The sequence below is a fragment of the Paracoccidioides brasiliensis genome (genome assembly GCF_000150735.1).
Source record: "Paracoccidioides brasiliensis Pb18 unplaced genomic scaffold supercont2.4, whole genome shotgun sequence".
NCBI classification, from domain to species: domain Eukaryota; kingdom Fungi; phylum Ascomycota; class Eurotiomycetes; order Onygenales; family Ajellomycetaceae; genus Paracoccidioides; species Paracoccidioides brasiliensis.
Window position 1 is genome coordinate 2,681,821 of NW_011371361.1, and position 15,576 is coordinate 2,697,396.

The 15,576-nt window shown below is 42.0% G+C and overlaps 3 protein-coding genes across 3 annotated transcripts; all 3 read right to left on the bottom strand.

The window, feature by feature from the left end:
• Positions 1 to 1,940: 1,940 nt before the first annotated feature.
• Positions 1,941 to 5,868, bottom strand: PADG_04357 (uncharacterized protein; the record flags this gene model as incomplete). Its single annotated transcript, XM_010761517.1, has 5 exons — positions 1,941 to 2,014; positions 2,150 to 2,499; positions 2,591 to 2,642; positions 2,723 to 2,920; positions 3,021 to 5,868. 5 exons carry the CDS (start codon positions 5,866 to 5,868, stop codon positions 1,941 to 1,943), a joined length of 3,522 nt encoding a protein of 1,173 aa, XP_010759819.1.
• Positions 5,869 to 7,321: 1,453 nt separating this feature from the next.
• On the bottom strand, positions 7,322 to 9,040 carry PADG_04358 (uncharacterized protein; the record flags this gene model as incomplete). The annotated part of the gene is made up of 5 exons (XM_010761518.1): positions 7,322 to 7,700; positions 8,137 to 8,204; positions 8,325 to 8,393; positions 8,791 to 8,832; positions 8,948 to 9,040. The coding sequence occupies 5 exons, from the start codon at positions 9,038 to 9,040 to the stop codon at positions 7,322 to 7,324; spliced, it is 651 nt and encodes a 216-aa protein (XP_010759820.1).
• A 2,442-nt stretch (positions 9,041 to 11,482) lies between these two features.
• On the bottom strand, positions 11,483 to 11,794 carry PADG_04359 (uncharacterized protein; the record flags this gene model as incomplete). The annotated part of the gene is made up of 1 exon (XM_010761125.1): positions 11,483 to 11,794. One exon carries the CDS (start codon positions 11,792 to 11,794, stop codon positions 11,483 to 11,485), a length of 312 nt encoding a protein of 103 aa, XP_010759427.1.
• Between the last annotated feature and the right edge of the window lie 3,782 nt (positions 11,795 to 15,576).

Sequence of the window (15,576 nt, forward strand, 5' to 3'; positions counted from 1 at the left end):
ATAACTATAACTCAAAAGAAGTTAACTAGTTGACTTGAAAAAAGAATAGTTTGTTTGATTAATATACTTCATCATCAGTGAACATTATCAAGTAATAAATTCTTTTTGAAAATCATTATATATTTGATATATTCAACAATCAACACATTTAAATATTTAAATTATTAATAAATTAAGACTATATAATAGTTGAGTATATTGTTATTTATTAGAGCAACTGCGTATAATAGATTTATTAATCTTATAGCTGTCTATATCATTTTATATAAAAACTATGATTATATTGAAAACTCCTCTCTTTTTATATTTAATAATTACTTGAGAAGAATTTTCTCTTCAATCTCTGATAATTTATGATTATAAATATATGTTTCTAGGTATGATTTGATGTTAGCAGGTCATTTTGCACAGAGTAGTTTCAAAAATCTCATATATCTTTAAAGCTTTCATCTTTGATAAAAAAAAAATTTTGGAATTTATATGAAGCAATGGCCAACTCACTGTATGTGAGATTCTTGAGATAAAGACATTTTGAAGAAAAAGTGTGAAGAAATTATGGTTGAAGACAGTTGGGTTGAATATTTGATGATTTTCAGGAGAATCCGCCGCTCGGTGGTTGTCCGCCGCTCAAGTGGTGAAGTACGTTTATAGTTAGTAAAATCAATGCGCTTCTGCATATGAAATCCCCTATCAGCCTTCAACTTCACTATGGATACGTCACAGGTTACATACAGTTGAATGAGATATAAAAAAGAGTTTCAAGTGGCTTAACTAGTTATAAGTTGGACCCACTTTTAAAACCATGATCAAATCTGATCTCAACATCTAAATTAAACAGCCTTCTACTTCTTCACACATACAACACACACGCATACTACTAATGCATCTCTATTCCGCCCTCACCGTCTTCAACACCAGGGTTAGGGTCAGGTTTAGAATGGGGATTAGGGGTTATGATTAGAGTTAGTTAAGGATAAAGTACCTTGAGAAATGTGATAAAATCACTACCATCAAGAGCATATTGAGATGTGTGTGAGACATGTTTGAGGTGTACGTGTCATGGTTTATTCATAAACCACACAAAAGGTTTTTTCAGCTGGTATTTTAAACCATGTGTTCAAATGTACGCCCTCAACTGTACGCTCCACAACCATGCAAATTCCACGGATTGTTCAAATAGATGAGGAATAAACAGAGGAAAGTGAATTAGTTTCTTCAAGAATCCATAGACGTATTAATAGCCGGAGGCCCTTCGCTTTGAGGATGCCTGTCAATTACCTTATCCGCTAAGGATAATCATGGAATCAAACGTCAGTCTGAGTTCCCAAGTCAATGCCAATGGGAAGATGTCACATTGTTTCCCCTCCAGGTGCCTTGATATGTGGAGCTAGATAGATATTCCAATACTGTTTGGATAACGAGGCAGTCATTTATTCATCATTTCGTCCTCAAGACTTAACATCATAAACATATCCAACGAAAATAAGCAAATGAATAAAAGGGAAGCATATATCTCCAATGGTAATGTAAGAAAAGGGCTTCATGATATTTACTCCGCCTCTGACAGGAGGAAGACATGGATGGTACAACAATTTCCTCCGTAGTCTTCAATAATGCAAAACTAGAAATGAAGCTGAACTGTCAATCTCAGCCTCCCCCCTTGGGTCTCTGAGTAAACAACCAGGTACACATGAGATCAAACCGACAGAAAATCAGAAGAAAACAGGACAAAGAAAAAGTCAAACGCATCGCCAGAACCCCGCTATATGAAAGAGGTAACAAAAGAGGGGAATAGGAGGAGAAAACCCCTTTGAAAAACGCCAGAACACGCTAAAAAACGCCGTACAGAGAGGTAGGTAGTAGAGTAGGAAAAGTAAGTAGTGCAAGGAAGTATTGGTATGTATCGTTAATTAATACATAGATAGAAGAAACGTGTCTGCTCATTTCCGAAGCGATCCCATCTTAGATGGCTCCTTGACCGGGCCAGGTATGACCATTTGAAAAGCCGCCCTATCTGCATAATACATAAAAATGAAATACATCAGCATGTTGGAAAAGTGACGGACGGAATAAAGAGTATTTCATAAAGACAACATCGAAAAGAAAAACAAAAATGGGACGGGATGGGGAAAAGTTAATGAAGTCATACCGTTCTCTGAATCAAAGGCAATCGTAATATCATCATGTTCCCCGGGATACTCAGGCATGTCTAGACACACAAAGCCCGCAGCAGCATCGTTGTCCGGCTTGGGCAAGGCGAACTTGGCATCGACAATTTTGACACCAAATTTACCAGAACGATGGTTAAAGCTTTCGAATACATCTGTGCTCTTGAGGACGAAGTTCATGCATTGTCCGTGGCTGAAGTCATGGAAGAAGGCGACGAGTTGTACAATTTTCTCCTGTTTGAGAATTTGGATGCGGACTTTCGTTGCTTCCCATTTTTTGTAGATGGGGACTACCATTCGACGACGGGAGATTGTGAAGAGGGACGCGAAGCTAGTGATTGGAAGAGAAAAGATATTGTGTGTTAGTAGAAGAGTGTTACGAAATACGGGAATAAAAAGGTGTGGGCTCATTGATGGCTTACCCGTCAAAAAGTACTCTAAAGTTCGTGATGGCTTGCTGGAACATGTGAAGATCTATAAAAAAATAGAAATATATTAACATCGCTTCAAGCGCAAGAAAGGGGGGCAGAGGAGAGGGATAAAATTCATCTAACCTCGTAATGCTGTAAAATTATACCGTCGAATGATTGGTGTTGTTTGAGAGGTCTTTAAAAGCCTTGTCATATTACCTGTGGTTTCCTGGGGCACCAAATTTTCCGCCACAGAAATCCCCAAATCCTGGTGGGGTGGCCTAAGAATACTCATTGCAGTAGGATTATTGACATCGAGAGAAATTTTAAGCTCTCCAGGACCTACGTTGAAAACAAATGGAATATACGAATCAGCAAGTCTGCTAAAACCATGATTGTGCATCCCACAGGATTGTGCACTTTCTGCGCCTTTCTCACGTACCAATATTGATCCTATCAGTCGCCGAACCCCAGTTTGACGTTACGAAAATGCGAAGATGCTCAGATAGCACCGTAGGACTGTATGGATGCTTGAGATTGATAGGGTTGTTATTTATTACCGCCACAGACGGTGCGGAAAATTGTAGTAGAGAAGAGGGCTGGGAGAATGGAAGTCCCTGTCCACTATCTGCGGGCTGTTCGATCGAGTATGACCGCATGGGGATGTCAGGAGTCTTCACCTCCCCTTCTAGCGGTGCGATACCAAGCAGCAAAGAGTGCATCTTGGCACGTTCTTCTTGCTCGTGAAATGTTAATAGCATGGAGCGGTTTGCAGCGCTGTTGCCCGGTTCCTGTATTTTTAAGAGTAAAGCTGGTGCGCCATCTTCGCCTCGTAGATAGCCGAAGACAATTGGTGTGCCGTTACCCATTTCATGAGTGACACTGCTGAGCGTCTTCACTTTCGGACTCGACACGGCGATGAACCGGAAACCCCTATGTGCCTTACGTGTGCCAGTGCCTTCTGTGAGCGTCACAGATTTTTCAAAAAGGCGTATTCGACATCGCGGGCTGGGTTCTGGGGGGAATGCTTTGGTGGGGTTCGAATCCATATACTGAAAAACTTTCAAAACGTCCTCGAACAGAAGTGTTTCCCCAGCTGCCGGCTCTAGGGCCTCTTCTGTTTTACGGGTGTATTCCACAATTTGCCATATCATTTTGAAGTCCGGTTGCTCGAACTGGACCTCCAATTCAAATCCGCGCGGGAGGCGTACTCGCATCGATAAACTTCTTACTTGCCATTCTACATCCGCCCATGTGGGGCCTAGCTTCTTATCCCCCTGTATTGTGAGGTTGACAAGCTCGTTTTGGCTCGTGATAGATACGATTACATTCCAATCAGTTCGATCTCGCATAATCGATAGCACGCAAGGGATCGGGTATTGTTGCGAGTCATCTTCGCTGGAACTCAAGTATGCCTGCACAAACATTCTCCCATAGCTGAAAGAGCGGCTCGAATCTCCCAACGGCATCACATCGGCAATATCAGCTACCTTTCGTGCTGTATCTACCAGCATTGACCTCGTTACCTGACCGGAGAGAACAGCGGATATATCGGGCGCAAAGAAAGGATATCGTACCCATATTGATGCATCAATTCCTCGAGAAAGCTCCATTTGTTCCATGGCCGCTGCAAGGATATTGTTCCGCTTCATCGACATAGCCAACGCACGTAGATTGCTGAGAATCGCTTGATGGACACTCATTAGACTCCTCAGCCTCTGGTTGCCAGCAGTTATGACTACAGCACTAATGGTCTCCATGCTCACATTTCCGAATCGAGATAGCTCAGGATGTTGAGGAACAATATGTTGGTTAATCCACCAAGCTTTTGCCAAATTAAGCACACCCTGTCGGGTCTGATCAACATTGGTTGGGGAATTCCTCCCACCACTTGATGACTGCTGACGTATAGATGCTTCAACATCAGCCCTGCCCTTTAAGAACCACCATACGCTCGCCCTAACCCACTCTGTCAAGGATGTTTCCATAGACGGCTTGACGCTTTCGGCAGCATTGCTAAATACATCGTTATATTGTGAAGCCCACGTGGTAAAACCAGACAGTGTGTCATTGCTAACCACATTAGCAACGTTCCTCCACGATCTCCTTGAAGAAACTGGGCCTCTCTCATTCGTTCGTTGAGGTTCATCAGTATTAGGTTGGGCTTCTCTAAGTTTTTGTTTGGTTTCAGGTTGTACCTGTGCGTGTGAGGATTTTAGATATGGTGGGGGTGGAGTATTTGGATGTGACGATGAATCGGTAATATTTGTTGATACGGTTGTTCGAACATTCGACGAATTATCATCACGAGTGGATTGAATTGCGCCGGGCAAAGAGGATAAAAAGTCACCCCAGAAACTGTCTCTACTAAGGTTGCACTCACTTTCTTCTTGAGATTGATGTAGAGTAGGTTTCGTGGACGGGCGGAGTAGGAGCGGCAGGCCAGCCTCTTGTGACAACGGGCTTTTTAATTCGGGCTTTGCAGGACTCGTAGGAGAATCAGACCGTGCCTTCTGCAGTGCTATTCCTTCTTCTGCCCTCATCTTCGCCTGAACACGGCGGGCAAAGGAGTTTGGGTCGCCGTCCTCCCGGAATGATAGCCGAGACCCAGTGGTATTCTCGATACCAAGGGATAGAAAGAAGTCGGCTTGATGGACATTCTTCAGCAGTGTCGGTTTCTCCCTTGGTTCATCCGGAGGTTTTTGGCCGTTATAACTTCCACCCATACAAGATGTGTCCTTGGAATCTGATAGTGACTCGTAGGGGTCGTCATTCTCCGATTGGGAATATGACCCATTTGTGGCATATGAAGTGGCAGACTGCGACCTGGAGCGATATAGAAGAACATCTTTTGTAGGCAGATCAGCTTCATCGCCCCCTTCCCCGATAATGTCAGGCCCATTGTTGCTAAAGGTCACCTTTAAACCTTTACGGCCTTGTTTCTTGGGCGGGTTTATCGAATTGGAAAATTTTGAGGTTTGGGTATCGGAGCAAGCCAAGGAATCGCTTAATTCTGGCCATTTATGTGAAACGGAGACATTGACATGAGGGCTGGTTTGGTGATGATATTGCGGCTGGTTTTGGTGTTGTTGGGAGGGTCGTAGCGGAGGTGAGAAGGAGTTAGAGAGGGATTGACAGGACGGGGAGCGGTGGGAGCCCAGGAAGTCATCGACCTGTTCATCTCGAGAGAACTTGGGGCCCTTGTCTTTGAAGAACAGTTTGCCGCGCCATTTGCGTGCCTTGGATTCAGCACCAGCAAAGGGGCTGTCCTCTGAGGTTTCTACGACCATGCTCGAAGACGGTAGCAGTAGCGGCAGCGGAGACAGCAACAACTACGCAAACTCCCACAGGCAGGATTGGATGTGGATGAACAAACATCGGAGGAAACAACACAGAGTCGAGGACTGGAGTGGTCGGAGAAAAGTGTGCACAATGTCGTTGTTTACAACCCCCTTGCGAGCGAATGGAGTTGGATAAGCAGGTCTCACGTGCAGAACAGGCTTGAAGAAATAGTAAAATTGACCGCCACAACAAGATTGACAGGGGTATTTAAATTTCAAGGTCACCAAGGCGAAAGTGTGGCTGGAGAGAAAGAAAAAAAAAATGGTGAAAGAGCAGAGAAGAAGGAAAACGATCAGAGATGCGAAGAGAACAAACGCTGCAGTTCCTGAATGCAGCGTGGCAGGGAGAAAACGAGATTAGACCAGATTGAATGTACTGCGCCTAGGTACATCGCGAACAGAATTCCGAAGGAGAGGAGAAGTTGGTGCCTCAGGTGAGCTCGACAGCATCCTACAATGAAACCACTTTAGAAAAGTGGAGCTGGTGTGGATTGAGGAGAGTGTCTAGTGGGCGAATGAGTGATGGAGATTGTGTTTTGGGACAAGCAAAAAGGGGCAACACCACCACTTAGAGCCAATGACGGGGGCCAGAGGAATAAGGCACGGTGCTGCTTAATTGCTGCTAAACAGCTGCTAAAACTCTGTTATTGAACTGGACAGCGGGGGTGCCAGACAGGGAGACCTTGCCAACCATGGGACGAGATCAGCCCTAGACCCCTCTGTTTTAATTAAGGATTAGGGAGGGGTTTAGTGGCTGGTTAAGCGGTGATCAAAAACAGGGTCATTCCATGGGTTCCAACCCGGCAATCAAAATCACGGAGGATTTTAAGTGCAGAACAGTCTGAGCAGAGGAAGAATAAATAGCATTCACCAGGCCTCCTAAACGTCGCAAAATTTGTAATTAAATTCCTCTTGTTCCTTGCAGGTGCTCGTCTCTATGTCTGTTATTGCAAACCTGGTATGCTACATCAACGCGTTTCATCAATGACGCATTACAGAGTGCACTCTGATCTTCCGGTATAATCTGTATAGCATCCCAAGGCTTCTGAGAACCCCTTTATTATTTTGCAGCGAAGTACCATATGTCAAAAACTGTCAAAGCTCCATCATTCTTCCATTTTTCAAACCTAAGAATAGATTACGAATGCTTCTACGTGCTTATACAATCTCTGCTCAGAAGTTTTTTTTTTTTATGCAAATAAATCTATCGTTCTACCCGGAACCATTCTATACATACATTCTGGCTGTATCCCCCTTATCGTCGAATATACCCAGAAATATCCATGGGCGTTGTTCTTCAATGCCCAGGCCCATTCACCTGCTCATACTCACATCCTCTTCCAACCCCCTCACGCAGTTGGTATGTAACACTAAAATTCAGTGGGCCGCCATCACCATGCCGTTACGCTTGTTTATATTGCCGTTGATCCTGTTGCTGCCGTTGTCGATACTCCTCTGGTGTGATAATAACCACTTCACTATCATTTGACAAGCTACTGCTCCGGTGGCTTTTAGACTTGCTAAGTGCCTCTTCCAGCTCTTCTCCGCCCTCTGCAGGCTGTTGAGGTCTCGCCGTGGTTTTACTCCATCCGTTGTTGAGCGTCAATGCTTGTCCGCGATTGCTGTCAGAATTTTCGTCTAGCTCATGGCTGGGCCCACGATCCGCACTGCTGCCCCCCATATGCACTTTGATGATTGAACGCATGATTGGGACTGAGGCGCAGATTGTGCTCACGTAAACTTCAACGGACGTGCAGAGTTCTTCGGCGGAGGAGGGCCTGCTGTTGTGTTGTTTTTGGTTTTCCATTTTTATTTCATTGTTAAGACGGAACAAGCGCAGAAATGGCTATTCCTCTGCTTTTGGGAAGGAAAGGTAACGGGCAACTTGGAGAGGGTACACTCCACGAAAAATTCAAGAGGGTTGTTGAGGGTGATCGTATCGGTTGGTTGCTTGTCTTGCTATCGTGGTGCATATTGTCAGAATACCGACGCCGAAGCAGAAGATCAAGCCAACTACAATATCACGTTTGTCAGCGTCGCTCGCTAACAGTTTGACATGTCATCATTCAGTGGGGGATTTACGTATTATCTACATTCCGTCGATGAGTAATTTGTATTGTCTTCAGAATGGGAATCGGAGATAACTGCGAGCAGGATATCGGCCACAATGTGGAACGTGGAGTTGGAATAATTGAAACCCAATATATCGACGCACACAACCGGGAACGTTGGGCTTCACATGACCGAGATAGGCGCGCATATAAAGGTTGTTGTCTTCGACAAGTCTGTATTTATGCATCCCGTTTTATCCCTATCATTTTGTCGGGAGATCCATGAAAGGGAATGAAAACAACAAAGAGTTTGCTGCAACTCCTTGGAGAAAGACGCCTGCCCCAAAGGCATACAGGAACTTCCTTTGCGTCGGATTCGAAGCTAGTCGGAGGTAGAGGACCACCATGCTGGATTTGGAGAATCTGTCTATGCGTTAGGTTATCCACGCTCTTGCAGGTGAAAAGAAAAAGGGGGGAAGTTGGTGAACGCACGCAAGACCTGCGTGGTAGAGAATTTGCGACACCCACGCCCACTACCATAGGGGGATGTTAGTAAGTATACATATGTCGCTGCTTTCCGATATAAAGTTTTATGTTGTTGACAGCTCAGCTCAGCCATGCGGGCGACAAATTTCTAGAAGAGAATGTACATGCGGAAGCGTCACAGTTATGCCAAAGGCGGCCAACTACTAGATGAACGAATTCATCAGTAAAAGTTGAAAACAAACAAAGAAAGAAACAAAGAAAGAAAGAAAGAAAAAGAGAACCCCTAATCGCCCAACACAGCAGCCCACCTATTGTCAGTGGAGCGGAGACTCACAACGGTGCCAAATATGCGGACGTTGTCGACCCCTAACTCAGCCTACCAGAAAACACTTTGCATAGAACCTGAAATATTAATATTCAAAAAGACTTCCGCAAGTCAACTCAGTTGAAAACAAGACCTTGCGAGATCTGAGGGATTAGTCTCTCCTTACCTCAATGAATGAGTTAACTATCACAGAAATCCCGAAAATGACATAGCAGCTGGGTTGTAGGCTCGGGTTCGAACCCGCCTCAATGAAGACCATTTTGCGGGGTACAACAAGGAGACAGCACAAATTGTAATGGCAGGTGAATATGCAAGTATGGCCGGCTGTTCAGAAGGATCGGATATCACCCACAGCACATCATCAGGGGAAGTCAGGGAGGCATCGGTCTACTTAAAAGTAAAAAGACAAGCATTTCCATGTTTCCATCTTGGATACACGAGAGTAGATATATATATACATGGAGGAAAACAACAGTTGAGAACACAACACGAAAAACTTGCTGCGTGATGGTCATCCCAGTGACTGACGGTATAGCCCTGACGAGGCGCTGTTGTCGTTTACTTTAAAAATCTTTGGAACAACGTTGCGCGCAAAAAACAATGTGGCCGTGTACAACGGTCGGATCTACAGTTGTTATACTCTGTACGGTCCCTTCAGGAAGCCGATGGAGTGAACCTCACAACGCGTAATTCACCCCCCCCCCCCTTCCGTGATGTTTGGATGCTTGAATTTTACAGTGTGCATCTTTACTTTCCGTAGCAAAGGGGGCTGGAAAGCATGGACTGTTTGTTCAATCATTAAAGGCTGGTCAGCATGGTGGTAAGAGGAACACTCGCTGTCCTGCGCTGACGTGCAGTGCCACGCGATCCGAATGCGCAGAGACAGCTTCTCATAGTTACTGTTCATCAGAATATTCTACATAACGAGTGTACGAGAATGCTGGAAAAATTATTCACCCACATTGTGGGCCAACGTTTCCGTATCCCGTGGCAACCAAAGCCCTCCATTACCAAACGTGGATGTCTGATGACGCTTAGTTAGTTATGTTCTCATGTCTTATTTTCTCTTCATCTTTTGTTGTCCCATGTTTAGAATAGTTCTCAAATTTAACAAATCCACCCCAAGCTGTGCTCCGCGAGATTCATTTCCTACTTTGGTTAATTCCCCCTCCCCCCCCCCCAAAAAAAAGGGAAGAGATTAAAATACCGTCCACCAAGAGAGATTCCCTCATCTGGCAGATTGGAACAGACTTGTGGCGAAGCACTTGTAGGCTGTGGAGTTATCAGGGGTGGGGTTCCACGGGCGCATTAGCCGCTGTAGCAAGTTACAGGTTGAAAACACACGCAAGTTGATCGTTCATAAGTGCAGCAGCGGATGTTGGAGCAATGCGAGTGCCACCGTTGTTTCATCTTTGTTAACTCCAGACGCGGCTTATGGGTTCCAATTAAAACAGCCCTCGGCATAAAACCCTGGCATTATTTCACCCCAGCTAGATTCTGGATCGGTGGGGCCAAACGCCTTTGTCGTATATCTCAGCTCTCGCTTTCCGGAACTAGTGATATATTTAACTGCTTTATGTAATATTCTTAAAGCCCATGTTTTTCCCACGTAAAAATGGGTTATCCCTCACCTCGGGGGTATCTGCCGGTTCGTTTCTGTCGCCATCTGCATGATGTGTCTGTCGCCCCTGCATAGTGGCAAACAGTCCCACTAATATTTAGAAAAATGTTGTGGATTACTATTAGTAGCAAATTTCATCGGGATTTGAATTGATAGGAGCCCATGGATTCAACATAACTTCATCTCACAAATAGGACCATGGGCTTGTTTATGCCGTTCATCAAACCTCCGGATGTCAAACGGACAGGTATAAAAGGGAACCGTTAATTTCTGTTTCCTGTTGTCCTGGGAGGGGGTTCCTAGTATCCTTCTAGTTTTCTTTCAAGTTCTATTTTTGTTGTTTATTTATTCCTTTCGTTTTCTTGTATCTACCGTTGTAAAGATTCAAGGGAATTTTTATCACAATATCGTTTTTATACCCCAGGCGGGCAGATAGCGAAGTAGGACCAAGTATGGCTCAAACACCCCAGAAGCAGCCACGCCAGCATTAGCTATCAAGGTCCAATTGGCGCACGTCACTTCCAAGGTGGAAGTATCATGACGATAACTACCTGTAAGTGGCTCACACGGGTGCCGTTCGAGCCCTGCTAGAAAATGGCTATTTTACACACCTCCCAAAAGATGGCTCAACCAAGACTGCGGAGGAGCCTTGTCTATAGAGCTGAAAGTGGAGAAGGAACTGATCAGTGTGTATTTTTTGTATCCAAAGTGCATCCAAGCAATACATCAACGCCTTCAGCACACTGAAGAGGCAGTGACAAGTCCGTCCGATGAGAATGGCGACAATATTGGGACCATTCAAAGAGTAGAAGAAAACGCACACACATCCCTTATCTATCTCGTTTCAAAATTGAATGGTATCTTCACACTCCTGTAAAATCCCCCAAATCGCTGTGTCATCTTAGTGGCAGGACAGCCGATAATAACCTCTTACCAACCAAGTGTCGACGAGTACCAATTTGGCGAACTCCAATTCTATAAAATTTTCAGGGAAAGCGGCTGGAAGCCGCTGATGATATAACTACCACTGGTGGTCGATATTGGAGAAGAGAAGGGCCACGTGATTAACCAGATAAAGCGCTACGCTAGTGAGAGGGTACCAAGGGCCGATTCATTCTTCAGCAACGACAGATTGTAGTAGACAATATCACCGAGGATCTGCCCGGGATTGAGCGTCAAACATACTGCTTTTTCACTATGCAGCCTATCAAGAGTGCGTTCAGTGGGATAAGACGGTGGGCGTATGGATAAGGATACCTGGAATGTACCGTAGACACATATATTGAAGTAGAGAATATTATTTCGTTTTGCTTCAGTAAAGGCAACCGTGCATTGGGAAAGCCTCAAAATGCTGCTGCCATAGGCTCCTGTTTGGTTATTTCTGGCAGCCATCCTCACGGGCAGGCATAGTTATATCCACCAAATTTATTCCTTGGACTTTTCACCAACCAGTCGTATAACATCCTGTTGGGTCATCACTGCCCTCCTGGATAAGGAAGAATCAACAATGAAACCTTTCGGAGTCTGGCGGAGAGTCGATATGATTTTCCTTGTTTCCTTTTTTGATGTTTCCGGCCCAAGTTTACGGTTGTGTGGGAGTCGCTCGAGACGGGTTAATTCTCTACTTAGTTACCATTGTCCAGATAGTTGTAAATAACGTAGTTAACTAATTCCCAACCACACAATTTTTTTTCTACCAATTCAAAACCCACTACTACTTAACAAGTAATTATGCAACCAATTCAAATTAAGAAAGCCTCAGATTCTCTTTTGAGAGAGGGAAGAATAGAGTGTGCAATCCTTGCTTTTAAAAATCAAGAAATAGCTTCAATTCACAAAGCTGCACACCAATTTGAAGTTTCATATGTTATCCTACGTCATAGACTTAGTGACTGGCGTGCACAGGTAAATTCACACACAATTTCATATAAATCATCTTCAGTCGAAGAAGACATGCTTGAATGCTGAATTTAACTAAATGAGAATTACTTCTTCAAGCCAGCATTTGTGGAGAATATGATCAACTATCTTCTCTCATTATGAAATCATACACACCCTTTTCCTCACCAAGAAGTATCAAGTTTAGTGACTCGGAGTTTTAATGTCATTATTTTAGATACTATAATTCTAAATAAACTAAGTATAAAGATTTAAGTAAAGAATTATAAAGAAATAATACAAGATCTTAACAAGTATAATTATTGAATATATCATCAGTTTGAGAATATCTATAATTTTGATAAGATTAAATTTATAATAACTTTACACAACTATTAAATTTAGTTATTAATGTTAAGTATTACAATTAAACAAAGTTATATAGTTAGTTAAAAAATTAAAAATGAGTCATAATGATTGAATCAGTTAATATAACTATCAAATAAATTTTATTCTTATATAATATTCCTAAAAATTTAAATTTTTAAATTTTTATTAATAAACATATAAAATAACTGACTTAACATTGATTTTCATAATTAAATTATAGATAGTATAAAAATTAAATAATTCATAAACTTTTTATTTTATAATTATAATGTTATATATATATTTATTTCTTAATTTAATAAATATAATAGTTATTTTATTGTAGAATTTAATTAAAATTATATTAAAATATATTTAATAGTTTTTATTTTTTAAAATCTATTATAATTATTATATTTTTAAAACAAACTTATAAAAACTTGGTTAAATATGATTTAAATTATTATAAAATAAATTGTTTTAGATATTATCATAGTCAGAGATTTTATCAATATTCATTTGGCACTGCTTTCTTCTCTATATGATATTCATACTTTTTCATCTTTATATAAGATAATTGTATAAATCATCACTGCAGAAGAGCATGAGAATTACATTACTAACAACTTCTTGAAGGCATCTTTATTCTCTTTAATCAAATAAAATAGCATCTCATCACATTTCATAAATAGTAAAGTTTGATAAAAGCTCAATATCAATAGCTATCTGACTGACTATTCAGAGAGTCAGTGATTTTATTCTCAATATATCAGTATAAATCTTCATATAGTCATTTTTACCCTCAATTCTTTCAATTAGCTTCTCATATAATCATCTCTATGTGATATTGCCGCTTTATTACAGATATCTACTTTACAACATATGTAAAGATCTTTAAATCATTTAAAATAAGTTTATAACTATTGAACTTGCTCTATTTAAAAAACTCTAACAGTTAAACATTTAGCGTTGAACTTTTACTCTTTCGGATAACTAGTTAATTTAGCAACTCTTAAATATTCTAAACTCTATAAATACTTAGTAACTTTGTATTTATCTATAGTTAGATAAATATAAAACTAAAATCCTGATAAAATAAAGTTTTAAAAGTCCCTCTTAGACCTTGATCAAATTATCAAAAGGTTATCAATATGAAATGATCAATGTCCTTATTATGAAAAAGTAATATCAGCATATATTCATTGCAAATGAGAAAGAGAAGTAAAAACATAAAAGGTCTACACACCGGGTTCAATCTGAGAAGGGTTTAACCAAGCAAGAAGCCCCGGATCTTATTATTCCTTCCACCTTCTGAGCCTGTTGAACAGCCCATCATTCAATCCCGCGAGTTTCCATCCCCCGAGCCTATGCTCCGCTCATGAGCTCCACCACCGTGCAGCAAATGCGGTTCTCTCAGGCATACAAGATCAAGATGTTCAGAACCTAGTGTAATTTAATTCAATTTAATTAGTGGTTGTTGCGCATACATAATTCAAGTTAAAATCTATAACCATGTTGTCCACGTATGGGACCTGGAAAATGTTCCTGTCCTGGGTAGTTATTTGTCTTGGGTTTCAAAGCCTCTGTGTCAACTATGGAGCCTTCGCTCGCATGGGAATTACGTTAACATGACTGGAAACAAGACTGGAAAATAATCGGGGCATGGGGAACGCGATCAAGTTCCGATACATAGTGCATCATAACATAGGAGACGCATGGAATCTTCCAAGGTTCACCTTAGAAGATTGCGAACGCTCGTTCCATTGCATTATGGCCAATCTTCCCGTTTGCGTCCAATTTGGATTTTGAGAAGGCATTGCGACTTGTGTGGGATCATCTTCACTGAGGTGAAGTGGAGATTATGGCATTCGTATTAGCTGGATACTTTCACGGTGAGGGGACGATCTTTTTATTACGAATAGTTAAGGAAAGATGGGGGTTGGTAGTTGATGTAGTTATGTACGTGCTCTGTTGGTAAAGAGTAGTAGTTCGTAAATAGGCTAAGAAAGGGAGAAAAGGAAGCTTCATAGAAACGACTCTTCTGCCGCGTGAATGAATATTTGCTTCAACAAAAATAATTTGGTCCTGTCACTTGACTGAGTAACAGGATAAAAATAAAATTATCAGTGCGCAAAAGCTTCTTCCTCCAAACCTAGCTATTGATGTGACTCGAAATATTACGTCAAGATACTTTGTACAGATTCCAAGACTAGAAATAAAGTTGGGCACTTACTGATAATAGCTACAGATATCATGGGAGGCGTACTCTTTCTTGAACAGAAAGTCCTGCGTTGTCGCCAGCTTGATTTGTTCCTCCGTATTACCGTTCTGATAACGGCTAGATCCTGGATATGAGTGCATATGTTCAATGGGCACAAATGCTAGTGAGTACCTAGGTAGCCAGCTTGGAGCAAAGAAAAGGTCGAGCGTCCCAGGTCATTGACCCAAGGAACATTTACGCAGAAGTGGTATCTATCTGCTGCTTGTTGGGGGCGTCGGAGGTTTTGAAAATGCTTACGATTTGGAGGCTTTGTTCAAAACTCCGCACAGAGTTTTGACCCCCATGAATTTGAAGCCTTTCGGGATTGTTCAGATCGAAGATCAACAGCACCAAGGCGTCATTGGCCAATATTGAGTGGCTGTGTTATGGCTGGGGACATGATATGGATGATATACGATGGCAGGTGATATCGAAATCCTCTGGGACGGGATGAGGGAGAGGATCCACATTTGAGTGAGACAAGCTTTCAGCGAAGGGCATTAGAGATGAAGAAAAGGTGAGAGGAGAAAAATCTTCACATGATTAATGTTGGGATGGCGAGTGTCAGTTGCTGTCTGTACATTACTTACATTACTGTATATTTTTACTGCATATTCATGTGTCGTAACTGGCTGGTGGGAAGTTATTTGGGTTGCTGGAAGAGTCT